The sequence below is a fragment of the Chelonoidis abingdonii genome, chromosome 8 (genome assembly GCF_003597395.2).
Source record: "Chelonoidis abingdonii isolate Lonesome George chromosome 8, CheloAbing_2.0, whole genome shotgun sequence".
NCBI lineage: Eukaryota > Metazoa > Chordata > Testudines > Testudinidae > Chelonoidis > Chelonoidis abingdonii.
This window is the reverse complement of record NC_133776.1, coordinates 90,982,181-91,009,199: the sequence shown is the minus strand read 5'-3', so window position 1 is coordinate 91,009,199 and position 27,019 is coordinate 90,982,181. Positions and strand designations below refer to the sequence as shown.

The 27,019-nt window shown below is 40.7% G+C and overlaps 1 protein-coding gene across 9 annotated transcripts in view; it reads right to left on the bottom strand.

Annotated features, from left to right (window-relative positions):
• Positions 1-27,019, bottom strand: part of TENM1 (teneurin transmembrane protein 1) — a 1,495,391-nt gene that overhangs the window by 12,035 nt on the left and 1,456,337 nt on the right. For all 9 annotated transcript variants that reach the window (XM_075068828.1, XM_075068831.1, XM_075068830.1 and 6 more), the window contains 4 exons: positions 25,508-26,018; positions 19,085-19,257; positions 17,356-17,591; positions 6,017-6,313 (listed from right to left, as the gene is read on the bottom strand). In XM_075068828.1, the coding sequence (XP_074924929.1) occupies positions 6,017-6,313; positions 17,356-17,591; positions 19,085-19,257; positions 25,508-26,018 (1,217 nt within the window). The remainder of the gene's footprint in view (positions 1-6,016; positions 6,314-17,355; positions 17,592-19,084; positions 19,258-25,507; positions 26,019-27,019) is intronic.

Here is a 27,019-nt window from a genome sequence, read left to right as displayed (position 1 = left end):
TGTGCGCGACTGCGACCGGTGCCAGAGGAGAACAGCATCGGGACTGTAAGAGGCATTGGGAGTGGGAGCGCCGATGGGACTTGGAGCGTCTGCGGGACCGTGATCATGAACGGTGCCGCTCTGCTGTCTGACAGAGGATGGTCGTATCAAGGCGGCTTTGCCAAGAGACTGTATTACCCACACCGCGGCGATGCCGGGGGTTCAGCAGAAACCAACTCTGTCATGGCAATGAGATCCCTCGCCGTTGGAAATGTCTCCGGCGTGGAGGGAACAGTAAGCTCGACCACAGTGCGTACCGGGGAGCTGTCAGGCACCGGATTCGACGGCCCTTGTGGGACCGGGATCGACGGTGCTGACGTCGCCAGTGCGACTCAGCAGATGTCGGTGCCGGGTGATCCGGCTGAGACAGGCTCTCTGTCTGCAGTGCTGTTTCGCACGGGAAGAAGAGGAGCAGGGAGCTCGACCACGGTGTGCGCCGGGGAGCAGTGAGGCACTGGATTCGACGGCCCTTGTGGGACCGCAGGATCGACGGTGCGATGTTGTCGGTGCCGTGGTGCAGGTGTCGTGCCGGGCAATCCGACTTAGATGAGCTCTCTGGCTGCGGTGCCGTGGCACGGAAGCAGCAGGAGCAGGAGGCTCAAACCCGGCGCATGCCGGGGACGCGGCCAGGGCACTGGATTCGACGGCCCTTGCAGGACCGGGATCGATGGTGCCGGGACGTTTGTCGTGCTGCCGGCAGATTGTCGGTGCCGGGTGATCCGACCTTAGACGAGCTCAACTGGCTGAGGTGCGAGTTGGCACAGAAGCAGCAGGAGCAGGAAGCTCAACCACGGCGCATGCCGGGGAGCAGACAGGCACTGGATTCACGGCCTCGGCGGGACCAGAATCAACAGTGCCGGTGTCCTCAGTGCCTCTGCAGGTGTTGGGCCAGGCGATCCGACTGAAATGAGCTCTCTGGCTGTGGTGCAGTTGGCACAGAAGCAGCAGGAGCAGGGAGTTCAACCACGGCGCATGCCGGGAGCTGTCAGGCACTGGCAGGAGGAGTCGTGGGCTTCTCAACCTCAGAGAGAGGGAGCGGTGCCGAGTCGACTTCGGTGCCGGTAATGGCGGTGCGGTGGGAAAACAAAATCCGGTGCCGAGGAGGCACTTCTGTCCGCCGAGTAGCCAGCAACTCGGTGCAGAAGGTGGAGGGGAAATGAAAGTGCCGCTTCTACGTTTTGTTCTCGGCTTAAACGCCTTGCAAATGGGCACTTAGCTGTGAAATGCAGTCCCCGAGGCACCGTAAACAGGAGTCGTGTGGATCTCCTGTCAGCAACGGCCTGAGGTCGGCCAAGCACAGTCTAAGAACCAGGTGAGCCGGGCATGGGCTCCGGCACCGTTGCGGGGAAGGGGCTACTCCCGAACCCCACTATTAGAAACTAACTATACTAGTAAAGAAAAACGCAAAAGTATATATAAATATATATATAAAAAGGATTATAATTATATACACAAGAACTACGAGTAGCTAGGGAAGCGGAGGTCAGCTAAGCTGTGCTCCACTGTTCCAACGACGACGACGGGCGGTAAGAAGGAAACTGAAGGGCGGCTGGGTCGGCAGGGGTATATATCCGGCACCATAGCGGCGCGCCACTCCAGGGGGCGCCCTGCCGACCCACCGAGTGTTGCTAGGGTAAAAATCTTCCGACAAATGTGCACGCGGCGCGCGCACACCTAACTGGAATGGATATGAGCAAGCACTCGAAGAACTAAGTGCTTTGTATGATTGATGCCAAAGAGCTCAGAAACTTGCAGGATAGAGCTCTAAAGAGCAACATTGCAACCAACCTTCTAGGACATCAGAACACTGGAAACAAATTAAGAAAAACAACTTGTTTCTGCGCACAAACTCTGCCAGGATGGAAGACAGTAAGGGCTCAATCCTGTAAGGTGCTGAACACTGTGGTCCTAGGCCAGTTGACTCTAACAAATACCTAAATGTCTGCCCAAAGGAGTGAAGATAGACTAAGCCAGGGGTAGGCAACCTATGGCACGAGTGCCTTAGGCAGCACGTGAGCTGATTTTCAGTGACGCTCACACTACCCAGGTCCCGGCCACCAGTCCGGGGGGCTCTGCATTTTAATTTAATTTTAAATGAAGCTTCTTAAACATTTTAGAAACCTTATTTATTTTACATACAACAGTTTAATTATATATTATAGACTTATAGAAAGAGACCTTCTAAAAACGTTAAAATGTATGACTGGCACACGAATCCTTAAATCAGAGCGAATAAATGAAGACTCGGCACACTACTTCTGAAAGGTTGCCGACCCCTGGACTAAGCCAATCCTCTTTACATTTCTCATTCTTTCCCCCTCACTATTTATTTCAGCCTTCCTTTGGTGAAAGACATCTGGCACCTGTATTCAGGACAAAGAACATCAACGTTTGCCATGCTTGAGTTATCCAGTGCCAGTCGGTGAAGAGACTTTTCACCAAGCTTTTCCTTACCACTTAATTGCTGGTTTGTCAAACATTTATAACATATACATAGTGTTTATTTTATTCTCACTTTCCAGTCCCCACTCTGCAGTAAACCACTTACTGACCTCTCCCTGTTCTGATGTGATGACTCTTGCTGTAACGCTCCCTGCTCTGCCAATAACAAGTTCAGAAGCATCTCTAATGTAACCTTAGTGCCCTTTTGTGCCATTTTCACAGCACTTTGTGTTTTGGCCGGGACAGTGAAAGGACAGTACAAAGATTGGAGACATAGTATCCTATCCAGTATTATCAGTGTGTATTATAAAGAGAATAAAAGGCAATTTCCTATCTATTCTAAAAACGTCAGAATAGATTTTAAACTATCTTGCAAGTGTGTTTTAATTAATTCAAAAGGATTTCATGGTCTAGCTCATAAAACATCTGGAAAGCTCGCATTTTATAAAAGTGGCGAAGATATGTTGAAACTCAAATGGGTTGAGGCCTTCATGATGTTTTCAGATAAACACGTAGAGTTTATAGCTTGGAATCTCCACTGAGAACACACAAAACAGATACATTGCTAAAAACAGCCACTAGATGTCACATCTGCTCAACATTAACATGCAGTTGCCCAAGTATTTTGTCTGGCTGCAAATAGAGCAGGATTTTAGAAGTGAGCTTTGGGTAGTCAGTGGTTTTTATAATAACAAGTAAATTAGTGTGACCAAATTAAGTAAAAAAATATTTCCTGTACTATCCTCATGGTGCCCTACTCATCGGAACCCCAATCCTGGGGTGGGGAGCCCTACCCATAGGACCCCAACTCTAGCTCCAAATCCCCTACCCACTGGAACCCTAACTCTAGGGCAGGGAGCCCTACCCATAGGAATCCTAACTCTAGCTCTAAGTGTCCTGCCAATAGGAACCCTAACAGTAGGGTGGGGACCCCTACCTGTAGGAACCCTAATCCTAGTGCAGGGAGCCATAGGAACCCTAACCCGAGCCATAAGTGCCCTACACATACAAACCCCACCTCTAAGGCACTGAGATCTAGCCATGGGAACCTTAACCCTAGGGTAGGGAGCCCTACCCATAGGAACCCTAACCCTAGCTCCAAGTGCCCCACCAAGAAGAACCCTAACTCTAGTTCCAAGCGCTTTTTTAAATTAAATTACTGAGAAAGGAAGGATATTTGTCCACTATTAAAGCTCCAGAATACCATAATTAAGCCATAAAGAATGCTAATCTATCCAAAAAAAAATTTATACCTATTAAATGTAATTTTAAGAAAGCAAAGTGAACTACTTGATTGATTTTTTAATAAAACTAAATAATTGTGGCCACATGAAGATTGAGACAATTACAACTTTAAAAATCATTATAAAATGCATACAACAAACAATTATTTCTCAGTGCGATCCCACAAACCATTCACTTGATGTACAGGGCTTTGTCAGACCAATCCTGAATTTGTTCTTCGTGTTTGGAACACTCATTGGTGACAATGTCAATTGCATGTATGGAGGATCAAGTTCATCATGTTTGACTTTCATTAACTCCCATAGTTGTACGTAGTGTTGTTGTAGCTGTGTTGGGCCCAGGATATGAAAGAGACAAGGTGAGTGAGGTAATATCTTTTATTGGACCAGCTTCTGTTGGTGAGAGACACAAGCTCTTGAGCTTATACAGAAATTGGTCCAAAAAAAAAAAATCTCACCTCCCTTTTCTCATTAACTCCCATGGGAATTACAGTATGGACCAAATCCTTGTTCCCCTTGAGCCAGTAGAAGTTTTGCCATTTATTTTTGGGAGACTAGGATTTGGCCATATGTGTAAAAACTGCAGCACATTAGTTTATACATCTATGCTTGTGAACTCAACACAGAGTAGGAAAAGATAAACTGGCTTAGAAAAGCTCACATGTACAAACCCTTTTAAATTTTCAGGGCCAAAGAAAAAATATGGTACCTTCACAAAGCTATTCTCATAGCACCACCCGAGAAGGAAACCTGTTTACTTCCGAATTTCACTCAATATGCAGACAAAAGAGTTCCTGACAAATTCATTTGAATCAAACTTCAGAAACCTCTCTGGTTGGTCAATCTTATTAACAAATGGAGATGACACAATGTGTACAGATAAGAGAGGACTCACATTTTTATGTGCTTTTCAAGCTATATGAGGTTTCTCTCTGGGTTAAATTCCAAATTTTTGGAGGATCAGACTTAAATACCTTAAAATATATATAGCAGAGGATATCTTAAAAGTACACATGTACAACTTTAAAATGTATAAATAACTATAAGTAATTGGATTTCCTAGCATATAATATAACCTATCAGCTTTATTTCTTGTCTTGCTTGAGTCATTTCTCCAGACTCCTGTGGTTAACAGCTTGGGAAATGTTTGGAAACTAATGGTATCTTGGATATTTTCAATTATTGCCACTATCTTTTTTTAGTTGTAGACGATGCTGTTTGGAGATATACTTACAATGTGGATTGAAATGCTTTTGAAGAAATGGCACACAGAAAATATGATGCACCACCTTGGAGTATGCAACTTTTGTACCCTTATTATGTGACTTGCAGATAATGGTTGTTGAGGAAACTCGGTCATGAAGCCTTTACAAAAGTGGAATAATTGTTTCCATCTCCTTTTATTCTTTTTCAAAAAAGTGAATATGATTCTCCTGAAAAATGCTGGCTAGACAGCCTTGGAAACCAATATCTTTATGCACAGGATACAATATAGACAGTGGTACTATAAGCTTTTTTACATTGTTCCATAATCCTGACCTAGAAGGGCCAGCTCTGTAAGTCAGAGGATAATTCAGTTTCAATATTCTTTAAGTACTTGATTCTCAACACATCTCAACACAGAATGACAACACATGTCAAAAGTGACGGTGAGGTTTTGTGGACCCCATCTACTTGGAACTGGACTGAACCCATCAATGCATTTTACATAAGTCATTAACAACTCTCAGATGCTAATAACCTTTGATACTGATCTATGGCAGATATGAATTGATGACCTTAGACTCCTGCAACTTTCCTTCCCATTATTAATGCAATCCAACCCTTATCTTCCTTTCCAATCCACTTGAAAATCATTTATATAATTTTTTAAAAATATATTATTCTAATGAAGCACATTAACTGAACTGAAAAATAAAAAAAATAAAAAACTATAGTTTAATTCCACGTGCCACTCATTCTAGCATAAAAGTGTTACTGCTCAATTTTATAGTTCTGCATAAATTTTTCCTTTGGGAAAGTCTCTTTCAAAAAAGTGAATAAACTTGTCAAAATGAAACAAGGGAAAACATTCCACCAAATTTAGTTTTAATACATGCCTAACTATGGTGTTCTAAGTGATAACAGTCCAAAGACATTTTATCTAAATATATTATTGTTCCCATTTAAAAAGGGTTCTTGGTTACTTTTGCTGGAGACTTACCATGACAGTGAATGTATTTATAATTTAGTCTTTATATTGATATAATTTAGTCCCTTTAACATAATCATCCATTTTTAAATTGATTTACCTTTTCTAAGTATGTGTAGCTCCATATTTTACCATCTGCCCATGTTCTGGAAATTATCTTCCCACTTGGATCATACTCCATTTTCTCAGTCCATGTTCCTCTCTGAATGTAGGTCACTAATCCTGAATGTGAGTAAGTGATGTTGACTTCATTATATTTGCTGATGGGTGACCACAGAATTGGACGTCCCGTTTGGTCATACAGAATCCGAAGAGTGAATTTTCGATGGTCATCATAGATCTTTCCTGTTCTGGTTACGTGGTCAAAATCAATGGATAACAGGTTTCTGTTGTGGGCCTAAAAACAAATATGTAAGAATAATGTATCTTATATATACAATTGCAGCATTTCTATGACAACTGAATGATCAAATACACTATATTTTTAATAGTATATGAATATATTAATTATTAAGGATGAGAAAATCCAAAGTTTCAGTCCATTTCATATAGCTGGACTATGAAACTTACCTAAAAGTAAAAAGTGAATTTTGCTCTCCAATTTTGGCACTCTGATTTACAGAGGGAGATAGCTGCATTTGCCCCCTCCCTGTATTTATAAAAGTGCATTTTAAAATGTTATTTTACTTACAGGGTGTTAAGGAACATGAATCCAGAAAGTGAAGAGAGTGAGACCTTTCAGTGTAAAGTGTCTGCTAGTCACAATGTTCAGGGCTGTATTGTTCACAGTTTCTCTTGCTGATTCTTTGTTGAAGTAGCAGTGGCTTTATGTAACATCAGCTTGTCCCCACCAGAGCACTTCAACCACCATAGGTGTATTGCCGTATGGCTTGCCTTATAATAAGCAATCTGCCACCTGAAAGGCAAGACCCAAGCATGCTACAGCTGAACAGCCACTCTGGTTGTGGCAGACTGATGTTATCCAGGGCAACTGCAACATCCGATAAACAGAAAATCTTCCCAGGAAAACTTTTTGTCAGGTTATTAGCAATTGCTTTGGAATCTAAAATTAGCACGTACCATTAGCTTCCCTTGACACAACTAAAACTCTTACACCAATCATGTTTCAAATTTCAGCACATTAGGATTTGCTTTATGTAAAAACCTCCTATTCTAACACCCTAAAATTTCCTTTCATCTCTCTGTTCTTATCTTGTCCCAAGTCCTCCTCCTTTCTTCATCTTTCTTCTTCCTACGGATTGACTTCCTGATTCCATGCAAGCAAAGACGTGAAGCTGAGCTGGCTCTATTAATACAGACATTCTGCTTCTCCTAATCTCCATTAATATTGATAGCATAGTTACTACTCTGAAGCTGTCGATGTTAGGGTACACATGAAAGTAGTACAGAAAATGGAACAGATATGTTAGCAGACACACACTCTCCACTCACGTCCATAAACTTCAGGACATGGGATCAGGGAAGCAGCTGATAAGGGAGTGAAGGCAGAAAAAGTTGACCGACAGTGGCAATCGATCCAGAAAAATCAAATAGTTCCACTGTCCGGCCACACCGGAAGAAAGACAGGAGGCAATGGATGGGGTTTAATTAGGCCGCAATTTTATTCACTTAAAATATCTGGGGGTACACAGCATTAAATTATACAGTGCAGGTCATCACGGTTTTTTTTAATCATTTCCACATAATCCCCAACCTGACGCCAGCCATCCTGTTTTTGGGACCCAACCATCCTCCCCCTAAAAGGATTAAGGGGCCTAGAAAAGGCTCCCCTTGTACTAGACATAGGAGCTCCAAACCACCCTTAAGGGATGCTTTCCTTTACATCCTTTTCCAATCTATATTTATCCAAAACCAATATCCCTTTCATACTGAGTTCCTGCACTGGCCACAAGTTTTATGAACTAAGATGTGACATTATAATCTAACTCCCCTGCCCCAAGTAGGGGTCTCAAACCTGCTGGGGGGAAAGTGAAAAATCCCAGCCCACCTCAGCCAATCTGGCGCTGAGGGAAAAAATCCTTCCTAGTCCCATAGGGAAAAGGGAAAACTAGTGTAATGACCACAGTGGATCATGAAGGAACCTGGTGCTTTTTCAGATTCTGTGAGTGGGAAGGTGGAGTCTGCCAGCCCATTCTTCAGGACTGCATGGGATATTAATACCCCCCATCCTTCTGGCCAGCTGCTGAGGGAATGACACCCCTCCTTCGCACCCCTTCTCCAGTCCAGCTGTTTCCTGCTTCTTCCCACTCCATACAGCTGAACTTTCCCCCTTCCATCATATCTGTTAGCAGTTGCAGGGGGAGCCCTTAAAGAAGCAACAACACTTTTTCTTCCAGTCAGCCAGGCAAGGACCCACTGCATAAAGTTGCAGTGGGCACTGTTAGATGGAATAGGCCTAAAAAGTCAAAAATGTTAATATAATCCAGTTGCTGTCCACCATTAAACAATGTTAGACAAGGTTCAGGGTTTGGTATACCTCTGTATAGCTCGGTATACCTTAGCTGGCTTAATACCATGGCAAGCACACCATCAAAATTCCTTCGAATCTTTCATTAAAGCTACAGAAAAAGAAAGAAAAGAGTTAAAGCATTTAAAATGTAAAGTATTGAATAAGGTTTTCATTTTAATAACATCCTTTGTTCCTTCTTACCTTTAGTTTGAAAGAGTTTTTAGAAGGAAAAACCCACTTGTCTGACAGTCTCTTAAATAGTATTTCAAGATAGTAATAACTGTCCCTTTTGTGGAAAAGAGACATCATTAGCTGCGATGGGGTGGCGAGGTTGTTATTGCTGTTGTTGTTAAAGTTGGATCCCATTTCCCAAGAAGACAAAACAAGAGAAACACACAGAAAGGGAAAAAATAAAACTGCAAAGAGAGAAAAAACAGCTTCTGTCTCTGGTATTGACTTTCACTTGCAGCCTTGCCGCTGGAAAAACACAGGCACAAAACACGGCCTTATTAGCCACTTCAAGATCTGGCAAAATTGTCCCAGGATCGTGCTGTTTAGGGTACTGCTTTTAGTTACCTCTTTCTGGTGACAGACTTACAGCAGTGTTTCAAAAATACACAGTCATGGCTAGCTAAGCCAGACTCTGATTAGACAGAAGGAAAAAGGAGAGAGAGAGATAGAAAAGAGAAGAAACTAAGTTAGGGAAGGAAAAGGACACATGGAGGGAGGAGACAAAGTCTTACGTCCCAGATGGAGTTCGAGATTTAGCCAAAATTGGCAGAGGTGGTGATGTCATCTGGCTCCCTCTCTCTGGACCAGTTTGGTCAGCATATCTTTCAGGATTAGGATGACAAAGGACCTGAATCTTAGGAGACTGTGGGGGTTGCAGCCATGATGGTGAAGCTCACGCCAACAGCCATTTCCATCCTCAAAAGTCTCTTTCTTAAAGAACCCCAAAATGGAGTGAATGGTGAAATAGCCCATCCTCTCATTATTTTGTCCACCAATTAGGCCTAGTTTTTGACACACCAATTTTGGTTTCACACTTTTCTTGTTTACCAAGAATGATCTTAACATAATTCTTGCATTATATCAGGAGGCCTTTTTATCTCCCTTTTGTACCTTTTCCCATCAATATTTTTGTACTAGATTATTGTGGCATCATTGCATAGTCTGTTCCTCATTAGAGTACGCAGATGTCAACAATAGCAATGAACAGTGCCAGCATTTTTCTGTACACCAGCTGTCTCGATGCACTATATCCATGGCCTGCAACACTCCTGTTACTCCAGCTTCAAGTGTCTTCTGAGCAGAGAGTAGACTAATCATACTATGTTGTGTCAAAATTTGTGGACAAATAGGTTAAATTAAGAAAGTAATTCCAATCTCGTGAGAATTGAAAATTTGAACCCAGATCTCCAGCAATGAAATGCATCTATCCCTTTCTTCCTTAACCTATCTTTGTAAATTTTTCAGTCACCAAAGACAATCATTATTACCATTATGTTCAGTTTTAATTAGAGATGTACACTTATCAACTATAATCTAGGGAACCATAACATAGATTGTTTATTGACTTGTTTCTTCAAACTACAAGTGTTCAATGCTTGCATTAATTTATTTTGAACAATAAATTGTGATATAACTTCTCGCAGCAGGGATGATGTCACATTGTGTGTTTGTACAATACCCAGCAGTTTGGAGCCCTGGTCCTAATTGTGGCCTGTGGACACAGCTCTAAAATAAATGTTAAATAGTACTAGCCCAAGCTGTGGTTCACACATAGTGTGAGTGATTAAAAGGAACATCTTTTCTGTCTTTAGATACAAATTGTTTGGAAATGTAGAAGAAGCAGGTGTTCATTCTTCAACTGTCTTTCCTGTGGTTTTATATACCTACATCTCTATATTTAACAGTGTTCATTTACTACAGCTGTAAAATATCTACATACTTCAGTAGATGGCTGTAACTATTACAATTTATGTTCTAATGATAGTTAAAGAGCCTAAGTAAAAAGTGATTTTCAGTTCAACTTGTTGATATATTTGTGTGACGGACATTTCTTAGTAAATTTACTGTCTCTGAAACCAGGATTGGTAATAAAACACATTGAAAAGAAAGGAGAGGATAAATCCTGACTAATATTCTTTTAACATCTATGTATAAATTTAATGTTCTCCTTGTTATTAATATTATGATTGTAGGGCACTCTAATTCAGATATGACTCAATGAATAAGAATCAAAAACAGATGAGAAAGGGATGAGGCATATGAACATCTTGCTGGTTTCATAAAATTTAGGGTTTTATTTCTGTTTTTGTTTTTTATTTTATAATTCACTTCTCAGAAGTGCAAAGCAGTACTGAGTTTTTAGAAGGGATTGCTGAATTATGAGTCCTCATTTCTAAGCCAACACAAAAATGTTGATTTGAAATCACAGTGGTTTTGCTTAAAGATGGTTTCTGAAGTCGATAAACAACTGAGTAATGAGCTAATGTGAGGAAAGGGAATTGGGATATTCCAATATCCAGCACAAGTCAAATGTTTGCTTACAAACTTTGCCTACATTGTGACTTTCCTATGCTAATAAAGAGGAACTGGCTATCAAAGAACTCAGTGGATGCAAATTACTGTAGTTCCACTGACTTCAATTCTCAGACCTAATGATTACCAAAAATGTGTAAACTAGTCTGCAGGTATGCGTACATTCTTGTATTTTCAATGAAGCCATACCAATTAATGACACCAGAGGATCTCACCCCATAACTGTAACTAGTTAGAGAACTGGTAATATTATGGAAAAAATATTTGTTAACCAGCATAATAAACATATCTGTTCAAGCCCATATCCTCAAAACTTCTGACTTGAGTTTTAGACAGCAAGGTTTTTTTTAAGTGCAAATAAGTGAGACTAGCCAGGCATCTAATTCTCAATTTTGTAGACAGTCACTTGTAAAAAAACGGTTTGTATCCAGTTCTGAGTTCTCAGTTATGCAAAAGAAAGGCGTAAGCAGCACCGAATTCTAATTGATATATTACTATGCATCATGCTCATTGGTTTTAACAGCAGCCTCTGCTTCATTTTCAGAAGTCAATTAAAATAGAAGTTCAATTGATTAAAAAAAGAAGGTTTGCTAGATTAAAATTTATATTAAAATGCCTAATTGCATGTAGATTTATTATTAATATAAAGACTGTACACACACATATGAACTGTTTTGCATATTTGAAGGTACTAGGTCAGAGCATTCTACACTTAAAAAAGTTGCGTTTAATTTCAGTGTTATCCACCTGATTGGTGTGTTGGGACCCTGTTTGGCCCCTATTACAGGATTCTAGTTACTAATGTGCTAGATCCTCTTTTCTGTTCCATTTCTGGGAAGAAGAATTCTTACCATGCAGCCTTGCCACTTTTTAAAAATATGACTTTTATACCTTTCTTCAAGGCCTGCTGCTAGCATGGGTAAGCTGTCTCTCCTCCAAGGATGAATTAAAAATCTTCTGGAGGCGGGGTTGGGGGTCACATGCCTTTGTGCTGCCTATTAATAGGTACTGGGAATTAAGGGCATTAGAAAGTCCGAGAGAGGAAGAAGTCTACTATTTTTATAACCTGGCGTCTTTTTATCCTATTCCATAGTTGTCTGCTTTTAAATTTATTTCCCAGTCAAATTCATTTGTATTGGTTATTTCAATTGAGTGAATTACTTGGCTACTTTAACCACATCAGTGCTAAATTTTAAGTGAAATAATTTGACCTGATTCCCTCTCTTCATTCTCAAAACTTTTGGATTGTGCCTCCTGCTTTTTGATTGAATTTTGAGGACTCCTGCAAGTCTATTAATCTCCAGTGAGAATCAGTCTAATCCCTGGGGCCTCCTCTTACTTATATTCTCAAAATTCAGCATCATACTCTCATACTCTCGCATCACAGGCTTTCCAAGGCATTATCTAGCTATTTTAGGGCTTTGAACAGTGACTATCAAGTGCTTAGCAGCTTTATTTTCAAAATGTGGCCCAATATGAACTAAGGCAAAAGTGGCACTTGTTTTGATTTGTATTCTAACCCTCAGCTAATGTAATTCTTTTGTAATTGCATCCAGATAAAAGTTTTCAAAGATTTGTCAACAATAAGCCGTAAATACCTTTAATTTATTGGCGTTACAGTTTTTATTTGATTTTTTTGACAATGCTATACAGTAACTCCTCACTTAAAGTCACCCTGGTTAACATTGTTTCGTTGTTACATTGCTGATCAATTAGAGAACACGATCATTTAAAATTGTGCAATGCTCCCTTATAATGTTGTTTGGCAGCTGCCTGCCTTGTCCATTGCTTGCAGAAAGAGCAGCCCTGTTGGAGTGAGCTGGTGGGGGCTTGGAACCAGGATGGACCAGCAGACCCCCTATCAGTTCCTCACTCCCCTAAATCCCCTCTGCAGCAGCCGCTCAGCAGGCTGTCAGTTGCCAGTAGTTCAGCTGTCCCTTCCATCACTGCCATGTGCTGCTCCTGCCCTCTGCCTTGGAGCTGCTCCCGGAGCCTCCTGCTTGCTGTGCGGGTGGCAGGGAAGAGGGGGGCTAATGTCAGCATGTCCCCCTCCCCCTGCTCCTGCCTACCCCATCTCCATAGAGCCAGGGGGGAGGAGGGGATATGACAGGGCTCAGGATAGAGGGAGATTGCTGGCAGCAGCTGCTGTCTCAACTTGCTGATCTACTTAAAAAGGCAATGTACTTAGAGTGGAGTCAGTGTACTTAAAGGGGCAATGCACATCTCTCTCCCCCACACAGGGTGTGTCTCTGTCTGCCATGCAGGGCCGGCGCGCTTCCATTTAGGCAACCTAGGCGGTCGCCTAGGGGACCAGGATTTGGGAGGGTGGCATTTTGCCACCCGCGGTGGCAATTCGGCGGTGGGGGATCCTTCCGCGCTCTGGGTCGTCGTCAGCAATTCTGCGGCGGGTCCTTCACTCGCTCCGGGACCCGCTGCCGAAGTGCCCCAAAGACCGGGAGTGCGGAAGGGCCCCCCCCCGCCGCAGAATTGCCACCAACGACCGGGAGCGCGGAAGGACCCCCGCCTAGGGCGCCAAAAACTCTGGCACCGCTCCTGCTGCCATGCTGTTTCCCCTCCCTCTATTTGTGCTGCCTTGTAGAGCGTGAGGCTACTTTAACAATGTGTTAATCCTTGAGGGCTCAGCCAAGTACTAGTTCATCATTTAGCAGTAAGGCATTCCCTGAGAAATATCCCACTCTCTTGCACCCTCTGATTTCACCACCAAGCTTCACAATCATCATTGCTGTGTACAGTATTAAATTGTTTGTTTAAAACTTATACTATGTGTGCGTGTATATATATATGTGTATATATATATACACACACACACACATATAGTCTTTTGTGTGGTGAAATTTTTTTCCCTGGAACCTAACCTCCCCATTTGCATTAATTCTTATGGGAAAATTGGATTTGCTTAACATCATTTCACTTTAAGTCGCATTTTTCAGGAACAGAACTACAACATTAAGTGACGAGTTGCTGTACTGCTTTTCCTTTTCAAAGGGCTTAGTTACCTAGCAGGATGCAGCGCTCCCTGTGAAAACCAAATCTGCACTGATACTCTGACTGTGTGTTTAACTGCACTGTTCCTCATAATTCCCTATATCTGCCTGACTCCTCCTTCTCCATCACCACCAAATTCAAACTTTTGTCTTCAGTGTCAAAGCCCGACAAAACTCCACTATGCTATATATTAGACTTGTGACCCTATGCCTACTTTATCGACAATACCAGCTTAGACATTCAGTTTGTCCCTTTCTCTTAGAAGTATCCCTGATCCTATTCATATGCATGGAATATCTTCTCTTGCCCACCAAGCCATCACATGCTCCTCATTTAAGTCCCTCCAGAAAGCTCACCTCTTCCTGGATGCTCACAAGAAGTGACTCATTGCTAGCGACTCTCATAGCTTTAGTATTTTTTGTTTATAAAATGTGGGAGAGAGGAAAATAACCAACCAAAAATCCTAACCCAAAATGTACTGGCACTTATGCTCAGTGACCACGGAAGCTCCCTTGTTCAAGAAACAAAATCTCAGACGAATTTGGCACGAAAGGAGTCAACTTTAAAGGGGAAAGTCTTTACCTTACACTTTAGAAGACAGAGCAAAAATATGCTTCTCCCACTTGTATTTAAAATGATCATTTAATATAGAAAAACATAATTAAGCTCTAATTGCCCCCTTCCCTGGGAAAATCCTCATAGAGATTTCTTCCCTAGCATTCTGGTAAGAGTGGAGGAATGAGGTCTCCCGCAGGTTGGATCCACAAATCCTGCTGACACCTTGAGATCTGTACAGAGGAGCTGTGCCTTAACCTCATCTCTGGCTCTTCTCTATGGCAGTGGTGTTCCAATAGAACAGGAACGCCTCTAGCCTAGGCATCCCAAAGAACCCTCCCTCAAAGGGGAATTCCATTGTGGAGCGGGAATGGGAGTGGACATTGAGAAATAATATAGGTAGAATAATATTCTTTGTCATTTCCGGTTTTTATCTCATCCAGTCCTCTCTCAGCATGCCAATTGTTTGCCCTCCATCTTCGTGTAACTATTGGTGGTATCTAGGGGAGAAGACAACTCTTCCAGCTAGGCAGTTGAGATGCCTTTCTGAGCCAGAGAGGGGCTCTGTGTGTGGAAGATCTCTGTGTTATGCACATCTCAAGAGTACAATCAGGCTATTTTTAGTTTACCACAATAATGATGATACTGTTGTGACGTGGCTGGTTATTTTTGGAGGGGTTGAGCTTCCATGACAGTATGTCAAGTGAGTAATACACTGTAGATTCTCCTACTGAACAGAACAACAAATGGACTAGCGGTTTCATGCAGTTTCAACTCAGCACTTGATCTATGGGTGCTTTAATTTGCTGGTAATTTTTCAATAAATGGACATATTTCACTTCTTAAGCATATTTCACTCCTCGAGACCCAACACACCTGTGAACCTCCTCCTTTTTGGCATTTGCTACTGAAGAAAACAAAGGTGCAGATGAAAATGAGTTAAAAGAACATGGAATAAAATTAGCCACTGGGAAATTTAAGGTGAATATCAGAACAATATTGGGCAGGATGAAGCACTTGAACATAAGGCAATATGAGACAGAATAAATGATCTGATGAACCTTGACATTTATCACTTTTATGAGTCAATGCACTTAAATAGGTGTTTGGCAGTTATCTAAGCACAGTCTGAAAGACCTACGCAGAAATGAACCAATGGTTAAATTGCACATTGAAGGCTGTTTGAGCCACCCATTCATTCCTACAACACGCACTTTTGCCAATACAGCACAGTAACTTTTCACTTAACGTTGTAGTTATGTTCCTGAAAAATGCAACATTAAGTGAATCTGTGTTAAATGAATCCAATTTTCCCACAAGACTTAATGTAAATGCGGGGGGTTAGGTTCCAAGGAAATTTTTTTGAGACAGACAAAAGGCATTATATACTGTACAGCACTCTATTGTACTGTGGTTGGGAGGTGCCCCTGGCTTCCCCACACAGGCACAGCCCGCTGCAGACAAGGACACTAGGAAGCACCTTGCGCAGCAGCAGTGGCAGCTTCTACCCAGAAGAACAGGCGCCGACTTTGCCGGGAGATGCTCCAGGCTCGCCTCTTCCCATCCCCACTCCACTCCAGGCCCACCTCTTCCCACCCACACTCCACTTCCTCTCCGCGTCCTTGCTCTTCCCCCTCCCTCCCAGAGCTTCCCCTGCCGCCAAACACCTGTTTGCCGGTGCTTAGGACTTTCTGAGAGGGAGGGGGATGAGTGGAGACGCGGCGCTTCCCTACTCCTCCCCCTCCCTTCCAGAAAGTCCTAAGTGCAGCCAAACAGCTGTTTGGCGGTGGGGAAAGCACTGGGAAGGAGGGAGAGGAGGCGGAGAAGAGGAACTTGTGCAATGCTCCCTTGTAAAGTTGAGTATCAGGGGGTAGCTGTATTAGTCTGTATCCACAAAAGAAACAAGGGTCCAGTGGCACCTTAAAGACTAACAGATTTATTTAGGCATAAGCTTTTGTGGGTAAAAAATCTCAATTCTTCAGATGCATGGAGTGGAAGTTACAGATGCATGCATTATATAATGACATACGAAGAAAAGGGAGTACCTCTGTAACATTATGTAATGCCTGCATCTGTAACTTTCACTATTATATTATAAATCTAATATTACTGATTTCTTAAAGCACCTCTTTTTTTTTTTTTTTACACAAGTTAACAGTTGCTTTGGGTCTTACTGTTAATCAAATGGTGAATGTGACCATCTGTCATTATCATCTGTGAATTCTCAGGAAGGAAAATACAGACCAAGGATGCAATGTTAAAAATGCTTGTTTATTAGGACCAGATTGTGACCTGGCTAATGAACTTGTGCAGGAGAATGAGGGATGCAAGTTGTATCATGGATACCATAAGGAGAGAGAGAGAGAACAGCACCATGGAGGCATAGCTTTTGACTTGCCTTAATCTCCCCCTTCTGCCAGACGTACTGGCAAGTGCAGTTCAGGAGTGCACCACTGAAAGTAATCTTCCCCAGGTACAGCACTGGGCAGCTGGCAGAGATTACCTCTAGCCAGAACAAGAAGGGATGTCAGAATGCAAAGACTCACAATCTGCAATGGAGACAGAGTAACTACATGTTGCCCCTTGCCCCAGGCTTTTGCCACAAATCATAATTTAACCCTTAGTTGAAAAGAAAAAAAATGCAATTGTATCTAGAGGTCAAGTTTAACAACTAAAATAAAAAAAAAAATGGATCAGAATCCCTGTGAGCTTAGGAGAAACAATTTGTGTTTGAAATCTGTGGTTAAGGCCTAGCTCTAAAATATACTCTTCATTACAATTTTTATAAAGAAATAAATTCCAACAAGATTTAAGTCAGTTGTCTTGAGAAGAAATGCTGCACTTTACAAAAGAGGAATCCTTACCCGTAACCTTCTCTCAAATGCTGAGATATTGCCTTTGGTCTGCTCCTTCCTTTGCCTCCATTCTATGAGGTTTGAATTATGCTCTCCAGGTAATGAGATATTGCACTTTCCCAAAGTGGGGTTAACAACACCTGCTAGAATGTGGGGCTCTGTGTTTAGAGTGATCTCCATTCCGCTGGCAAATGTGACTCTGAGCGAACCATCTGGGCTGACCCGATAGATATTCTGCGTGTTGTCTGTCAATAAAACAAGATGAGGAGAGTTCAGTTCTCCACCTTTATGAAACAGATGTTAGATGTTCAAGGGTATATTTGTCCATGGTTTATAGGCAGCTGTATATATACCAGCATTGGTATATATTTGTAACCTGGAGGCTGCAGGTCTTCAGATATGTACACAAATTTTCGGTAAATTTAGGCCTTATTATTTTCATATTGGAGGCATCCTACATCCTGAATAAAGGTCATCTGCCTTCAGACAATAGGCTTTTAAAAAAGTGAATTCATCAGGTTGGCTTTTTGGCCACTCTGACTGTATGCTGATGATTAGTCTGTTGGGATCAATATGCCACTAATATAGTAAAGCATAACCCTTAAATGAACTTAACGAAGAATTGAGGTCGAGTCTGACAGTTATTTTTTCAACTATCTAGGATAAGAACCTCTCCCCCGACTCTGTCCTCTTTACACCATATAAAAGGGCTGAAAAGCCCTATTTCTGGTTGGTGGGAGGATTTCCCTGGCAGAGGTGCTGTGGAAATCAGTGATTAAGGCTGCCTTCTGAGGACCCCCTCCACAAGCCCTAGCATAGAGAGCATGTCAGGGGTGCAGCTGGTGGCAGGAGGGGATGTGTCAGTGGTGAGACCAGAACATGAAACGCTGTGAAGAATCTAGGCAGTGCTGCAGCCCACAGGGCACCCAGTGGAAGCTGCCATAGGCTTAGCTAGGCTTCAAGTATAATTAAAATTATGCTGCAGGCCCTGGAGCTGCCCTGGATTGGGACAATGCTAAGGTGGTTTAAAGCCACCTTAAGTCTTCCTTCCCCAGGCTGTGAATTCTGTGCTGCACCTCTCGGGGTACATCTGCCCTGGAGCTGGAAGGTGTAATTTCCAGCTCGATGAGACATACATACGGTAGCTTTTACTGAGCTTGCACACTAGAGTGTAGCTGCAATAGCTTGAGCACCTGTCTACACAGAATCTTGATATTCATGACCTACCTACATGCACTCAGCAGCTGATATGGGTTACATTTTGTTGTCATTCCTATAAGAACCACTGCTAGAAGGTGGCATTGCCAGGAATGAATTTTCCACATCAGCCACTGACGGCATTTCCATGTTACAGTGTCAATACGGCAAGTCAATCTTTTGCGGGGTATTTCTTAAAATGACAAAACTAACTGCATTAAAGTCAATTCTTACCACTTTGATACTGAGATACTAAATGGTGTTACGCATAAAGTCTAGAGATAGCAGAGGTTTCAAAAAACAGAGTGTACCCACTGACCCCTGAATACATTCATAGTTGGAAGTGCACCCACCAATGGTCCATTTTTAGTAGTTACTTGGGTAGTATAATAAAACAGGAACTAGAAATTTGTGCTGAAGTTCGGAGGAAAGTACTCAGACAAAGTAAGGTGATTTTTTTTTGGCAAACTGATAAAAATGCAAGTGGCTATAGTTTCAAATTTAATAACTATGGCAAAAGAAACAGAGATACTTTAATTACCTTGTTTTAAAGTGTATATAGTAGAGGTAGCTGAGAAGTTTGTAGCTGTGATCACATTCTCTCTGTTTGAAAATTCAAGTTCTACTCCTGTTAGTTTTTCAACATCACTGTGGAAACTGCTGACCTCACCAGTTGGAAAGGTTGCATTAGTCAGGTGGCCTTCAAGGTCATACCTGAGAAAACAGAAGATTCAAATGTTACAGAACTTTGGAGAGGGTCAATATAAATTTGCATGTGCTCCTATGAGCAATTATGGTGCAAGTTTAAATAATGCTGACTGCCAACACTGCATAATAAATAAAAAGGTAAATTGTTTGTTTAATTTTTAAATGTTGTGTTAATTCTTCTACTTTTGAATTCTTTATCTCGGATTTGAGTTATATTTTTTAGTACTTCTGGATAAAATAGGTAATAGGTCACTTTAGTGTTAAAACCACTGTCTAAATCACCTGTATCATGTTAAGTTGCAACATATAAAACCCGTGGTGATTTAAACGTTCTTTGATGTGATATAGGAAAGCTGCCACTAGAGGTCACTCTGCATTCAGATAACTAACAATGATATTTTCTAATATTTGAATCAAATTAATCCTAGTTCTTAGATACTGCAAGATACAAACATAATATTTTGTTGCTGAATTTTAAATATTTAATATGTATGATGAAAAATTAAAAAAACCCTACAGTTACAAGTAAGTACATAGGATCCAATTCGTAATGATTATATTGGCTGCTTGGTACTTAGATGAGTCTTTCCCATGGGATTTCTTGAGTAAGAACTACTCAGCATGACACAGGACAGTAGTAACTGGACCTAAACATTTTAGATAACCCATATTTCATCAGTGCTGTGTGAACTATTTTATTTCAGGGAACATTATATATATTCAAATCAGCCCACATTATGAAAAAGTGAATAATGCATAGACCTGGAACAACATCTCAAATGGATTTTCTCTTCTACAAATATGTTTGTACTCTTAACTGAGGTGACCTTCTGGACAGTAGTAAAGCAGAATGAAAGCCTGGACAGAGGCTGACCCGAGATCTCAGTTAAACTGGTCTCTTTCAAGGCTCTCATGTGATTTTGTGGTTTTATTAATATGGTTACTACTTAAGATAATGTGATTTTTTTTCAAAATTAAAACTAATTCATATCTCATCACTACAAGTTGTTAACACATATTTAAGCAGTACTATTTGGAATTTAAATGATATATAATAATATCCTTTTCACTTATAGCCAGCAGCTCAATGCAGATGATTTACTAACCTCGCTCTGAAAAAAATTATGCAAAACACTACTCTGTGCCTGGCATTGGTACACAATAAGCCCCAGTCTTGAAGCTCCCACTGATGTGAATATTTCTGACCCATCCAAGTGGACACATTGAAATTACAGGTCTACTTATTTGAGATAGGACTAGTCATGTGAGAAAGGGCATATTTCTGAATAATTAGATTATTATATTTTAAAGTCTTTCTCCCCATATCTACAAAACACTATGAGGCCAGATCTCTGCTAGTGTGTCAAATGGCGTAGTTCCACTGACTTCAATGGAGCCATTCCATTTTACAGCAGTGATCTGGCCATGGTCTTTGTTTAACGTGCTGGCAGCATTGCTGTAGTACAAAAGACTAAATTAGCCAAACAATGTCCATGTGGCCCTAGAAGTATTTGTGCATAAAATGAGGGAAGAAGTTTGGATTCGCCATAAAAAGAAAGAAAAGAAAAATACAGCAGATGTTCTTTTCAAATGAAAACATGTTTCAGACATAACTGCTGAACAACTTGCTTTTTTGCCAAATTAATTTATCAAATGCTAGAAATATTATAGTTATCTCTCTCTGTTTTTCTACTACACTCGTATATATTATGAACACCTACATACATTCCACTCCCCATCCTGGTTGTATGGAAATTGACCAGGTTCCACAGCTGCTAGTTAACCTGACTAATTCAAATCACTATTGTTCATCATTAGAAAACTCTCCATTAAAGTTGGTCAATCATATTTCATTTCCTGCCTGATGGAACAGATGCGAGAGGCTAGCCTGAGCATTCAGATTGCCTATTTTTTATTGTCCCTTTACTGGAACTCATTTGAGAATAAAATTTAGGGTCTTATTCTGACACCTTAATGATGGCATACATAACTCCCCATGCAGTTGTGCTGATGAAAATGGGACTAGAGGAAAATATGCTACTCAGGGTCAGTGTAGATGTGGACATGAATGATTATACATTTAACAATAAAGGTCAGATTGCAGAACTCCTGCACTCATGAACATGTATCCAAGTGAATGGTCTCATTGAATTTAATAGAACTACTCACAGAAGTGAGAATTCACCAATCTGAGTAAAGATTCCACAATCTGGCCATAAGGAGATCTTTTTCAGTCCTCTCCTAAAAACCCCCTGAAGACCAGATTCTGCCACCATTATTCATGATGAGTATTAAGGTACCATGAGTACCATTCTTGGGATCAGTGGGAATCATTGCAGACCACAATACAGTAAGAGTGTCAGAATCAGGACCTATTTATGTTAATTTAGGACTCAGGTATACAACCCTCACTCAGGTCAGTGACCATTTAATCTTGCAAGTAACCCCACTGATTTCAGTGGAACTACTCACATGAGGAAGTGCTCACCAGTGAATGAGATGCACAATGGACAAGGTACATTCAAAGCTCATTTTCATTTCTATATACTGTATATAGTTAAGGATAAGAATAAAAAAATAAAATGATTTAAAGGGAACTTTTTCTGATATATGGTTTTTTTTGTCCTAGTTTTTAAAACGAGGCCCTTAACAAAAATCTCTCCCCTTTCATGGCTTTAATGATACTATATTAAAAAAAAGATGACTGACAATTGTACATTAGCTGCAATTTTATGCAAGCGTTCTTTCAGCACTTCCATTTAATCAGATAATAGTAGATGGGTGACAAGTGCTTTTGTAGGTGGTTTTCCTCCCTCTTCATAATTTCTCTCAGAGAGGGAACTGACATACAGGTAGATGTTCTGAACTATGCGTTATCTTTGCTCGTGTTCCAATGTATGTATGATACATGTTGTTAAACAAACTCATCCCTATCTCAGCTTGACAGTGCCGTGGTTTGAACCTTTACATTTGAATGCAAATCTGGTTTAAAAAGCAAACACGATTTCAAGCAATTTCATTTGAAAGTTGTTCATATATTAATTCTCCTGGCCCCAACTCTATCTTTATGTAGGATTCAGCAGCAATTCAGATGCATCCAACCCTTTCAAAACATCTAATTTTCAAAATGAAAATCAAGGTGCTTGGAATGTGGAAAGTATCCTGACCTATCTGGAAAATACTGTCTGAGTATACAGTACACAAGGACTACCTTATCTTGTAAACCCCTCAGAGCAGGAGGGCTCAGCTCCAGCCTGAAAACCTGTGATATCAACTATAGTGCTAATTACTGTGTGTTGTCCCACTGACTGTAAATGTGTGTGTTATATTTCATCTGTCATGGGATTATTCACAGCAGTAGTAATTATTCTTGGAAGAAAAGCATTTGGACCCTAATGTAAACACCACTGGAAATTACATGTAATCACTGAAATCAACGGGGCTGTTTGGTATTTTTACTATTACTCCTGGCCATAAGGGTTTGCAGGGCAGGACCCTAATACTCTACCTCATTGGAAACACAAATTATAAATGGTCTAATGCTTCACTTGGAACATACATAATTATTCCAGGTGTTTCATTGATAGAAACATGAGTCATACTTAGATGGATGACTTAAAATATTTGACAAAAATATTTGTGGCAGTATTGCATTTTTTATCTTCTTCTTATTTTGTAATGGGAATACATAAATTCCACTGAATGATCGTAGAGAAAAAAAATAGAGTGAGCAAATAACGAATAGATGGCCTCTCCTCTCTTCCCCTTTTCACCACAGTGAAATCAAATTCTAGAATGAGTGAGGACAGTAAGTTACATCACCTGGAGCTGAAACAATGAAAGTGTGAAGAAATGTTTAATTTAGTAAAACTTCCTAATGCTAGTCATACATGTCATATTCATTTAGAATGTGCTCTTTTGAATTTCTTGTTGTCAGACAATGTTAAACCCCTTCAAGACCCAGGTGTCTCCAAGTGACGAAGTCTGTCTTACATCCAATGGGGAGTACTTACGAGAAGACTGAGCTCTTCAAAAATAATGTTACCATAAAGTTTGAGCTATGCTTGAACAAATAACTTACGGGAGAGCAACAGACTCAAGCAATAATTCCATTAAAGTATTTTGAACCAAATGTCCTGTATCCATTTCAGTGGGATTGGGTAAAAATAGCCAATGAAACCTGCCAAGAGCCACATACTTAAAAATAATCTGCTCTTGAAAGGTTATCTGCTACTCAAAAGAAAGATAAAGCCCTGGTAATTATTTTAAGAAGTAATAGACATCATCTAGAACTATTATGAAATCTTTTTGAAAAAGTGATTGACCAATGGCTTAGATCCTGATCCCATAGTCCTGATGTATTGAAATGGAACATGTCCATACTGTCAGAGTTATGACAAAGAAGTTAAAAATTAACTATAATACACATTATTGTAGATCACTGAATTCAATGATTCATGGAACACATATATATGCTTAATCTACATCTAAAGCTCTTATTATAAGTGAAAACATTGTCAGATCACTGTCACAACAGCACCCAAGACACAGTGAGCATTCTGGATTAATTTGGAGAGCATTATTTTGGTCCATTATAGTTGAAATTTGTTCCAGTAAAATTCCTGAGATCAAAAGTTGAACTAGGGAGAACATATATGGTACAGTTTCTCCTCTCTTGGTTTTCACACCTCAGCTGCTAGAACAGGGCCTCATCCTCCCTGATTGAACTAACCTCGTTATCTCTAGCTTGCTTGCTAGCATATATATACCTGCCCCTGGAAATTTCCACTACATGCATCAGACGAAGTGGATATTCACCCACGAAAGCTCATGCTCCAAAAAATCTGTTAGTCTATAAGGTGCCACAGGATTCTCTGCTGCATATATGGTACTGTTTTCCAGCACACCATCAAAAATATATGTCTCCATTTTAGTGGGCTTATGCCAACCCTTTAAATCTGTCTATGACAGAATTATAGAGGCCATGATGGGAAAATATCTCAGATATCCAATTGCAGCCTATGCGATGAGCAGCAGTTTTTCTCTGCATCAATCCCACTCAGACTTTATATAATATATTTCTGGAGCCTCTAATGATTGTGACTCAACTATCTTGCTAAGCAGTTTTGGCTATTACCTAATTCTCACTGTATTTTCTGCTTATATCTAACTCAATTATTTCCATTTAGTCTTGGACCATAATTCATTCTTTTCACACTATCCAATAAAGAAAAAATTCTTTAACCTTCCTTCCTATTAGCACCTCTGAAATATCACAGTGTTAACATGCATAAGTTAATCAATCACTCTTTGTATCCTTAACCAGCAACACTAAAATCAATAGGTAAAAAATAAGGAATCCTGAAGTTTCACACATCCCTTGAAGCAAACATGAACCTTTTCTTACGTGTAATCTCCCTCTGGGATGCCATCCAGTTAGTCTGAATGTTTGATAGCTCCTATATCCCCCTACTGCTTGACTGACACCTTTTACCATCCTTTCTTGCTCTTTGGAAGTGCTTTCAAGTCTATATTTAGCGTCCATCACTCCTCAGGCCTTTCTCCTGGACTCCCTTGCTAGTTATTATATATCCTCTTTGCCTACTGTAGGAAACTTTTCCATCTTTCTCTATCTCTGTACTTTCATTCCTTTAAGATCCCCAACTTAATTTCCTCTTGCAGCACTTTCTCCAAGTTTAAGTCAAGTGTTCTGCTAACACTATTTCTCCATTCTTACTTTTCTCCCCAGGGCAAATTTTCCGCTCCATTTCATCACATGCATCTTCACCTGCTCAACAACCTTCTGCTAACTTCCTGAGTAACAAAGCTACTGCCACAGCCTCTATTCTCATTTGTAGTCTCAACCCTCTCCAAAGTTTTTTATGGACCCTCCTCATTCCCTCAGTTGGTTTCTAGACTTGAGCTCTCTCTCTCTCTGCTCCTCCAGCTGCTGTCTGACTAAAGTCACAAACACAGATTGCAGGGTTTTAAATAACAAAAGGGCAAACAAAGGATAATTTCAAGTACTTTTTGTAACACTTATTACGTACTAAGTATTGTGCTTTCACATACAGCAGGCTTTGACACTTAAGAATTAATACCGCTGTGTATTGTACAAGCTTATGCAACAGTTCTACATGTCTTGTATCGTGCCGAGTTATTAGAACTGGTTTGAAAAAATACAATTTTCATTCCAAACAGCACGCTTTATGAGACTTCAGAGTAAAGAAAAAAATGTTTAAAATTAGGAACTTACTCATAAACTGTTGTCCATCCATTCTCATTACTTTTGGTTGCTAGAAGACCTGTGTTGCCAGGATATGTCATCAGAGCTAAACTGTAACTTTGAGCATATACTTTTTTCAGAACACCATTGCTGCTTACTGTTAGCCAATACACCTGGCCTCCAGGCACCACTAGCCACAGAGGCAACCCACTAGCATCTCTGCGAATATGAACTGAATTCCCATTGCTGTTAGTGATTGTGGCAATGTCTCCTTCTCCATTGTATGTGAAATTGTAAATATAGTCCCTTGTTATCAGATTAAGTGTGTGAAGATGGGTTCCATCGGTGGTAAACTGATACAGTTCCTGGTCTGCTGGGGATGCAATCTCATAAATATTCATGTCACTGAGATGAGGCTTGTTTCGACTGACTGCACGGATGCGAATATTGCCAAGATCTGCTATGTACAGTGTGTCATCAGGAGAGACTGCTAGAGAAGAAGGTGCTTTCAGCTTTGCATCTTTGGCATATCCACCATCACCTGGAAAAGAAATATAATCCGTAATCTCTGTGTTTACCCTTTCACAGTGTGAGACATCACACTCTCCCTCCAGAATCATTGATAAGTGTCAGTGAACCAAATTTTTTTTCAATGAATTTAAAACCCATTATCTGAAATGGTGTAATTCTGAATCAGCATCACTGAAAATTAACAATAAGATACAATTATCTCAGTTACACCAATTTTGCTAAATCCAAAAGCCTGCTGCTGGGAAAACTATTACATTATACGATGCAAAAGCACAAAATAATGACAACTGAAGATCTTCTCCTCACTTCTTTCCCACTGTCATACAGTCAAAGTACAATAATTCCATAAATAAAGTATCCATTCATAAAATAAATAGCAGTAATTTGGATACAATTACAAGTGGAGATTAGTTTATATTAAAAAAAACCCAACCAACCCAACAACCAGTGTGTAATAAACTGTAGTACAGAACAAATGAGAAATATCAACCTTGCCCGCTTCCCAGCCAGCACTGGCAATTATCAGGACTGGACTGGACTGGGCTGCACATCTCTTCCTCTAGACTTTTCAGCTGGGGGGGGGTGGGTCACTGCACCCTAAGGAGTGCTGGCAGAATCTCCATTGTTGTCCTTTACTAGCTGAATAAGGTCATACTGAGTTGAGACTTCTGAGGTCAATCTCACCTATATTTGAAACTGTTGTCACTTAGAGGTGTACTTGGTGCTTTCATGACTACTGCAGTGTGACGTGTCAGTGAACCAAACCCTTTGGCCCACACGTGTTTGATTTTTTTCTCTCTTCATATCAGATGCAAACAATGCTTTTTGGTCATTAACGAAACCCTGGCACCAAGGAGGCGTGTTAATTCCAGCCCTGGCCAAATTCCAATCTGTGTAATCACAGCCAGCCTATCGACAATTCCCCCCTATAGTATTGTAATTAGATACAGTAACTCTGCTTTCTTATCTAAAATGTTGTGCTGTGTTGCTCTGCCCTGTTAAACTGCTACC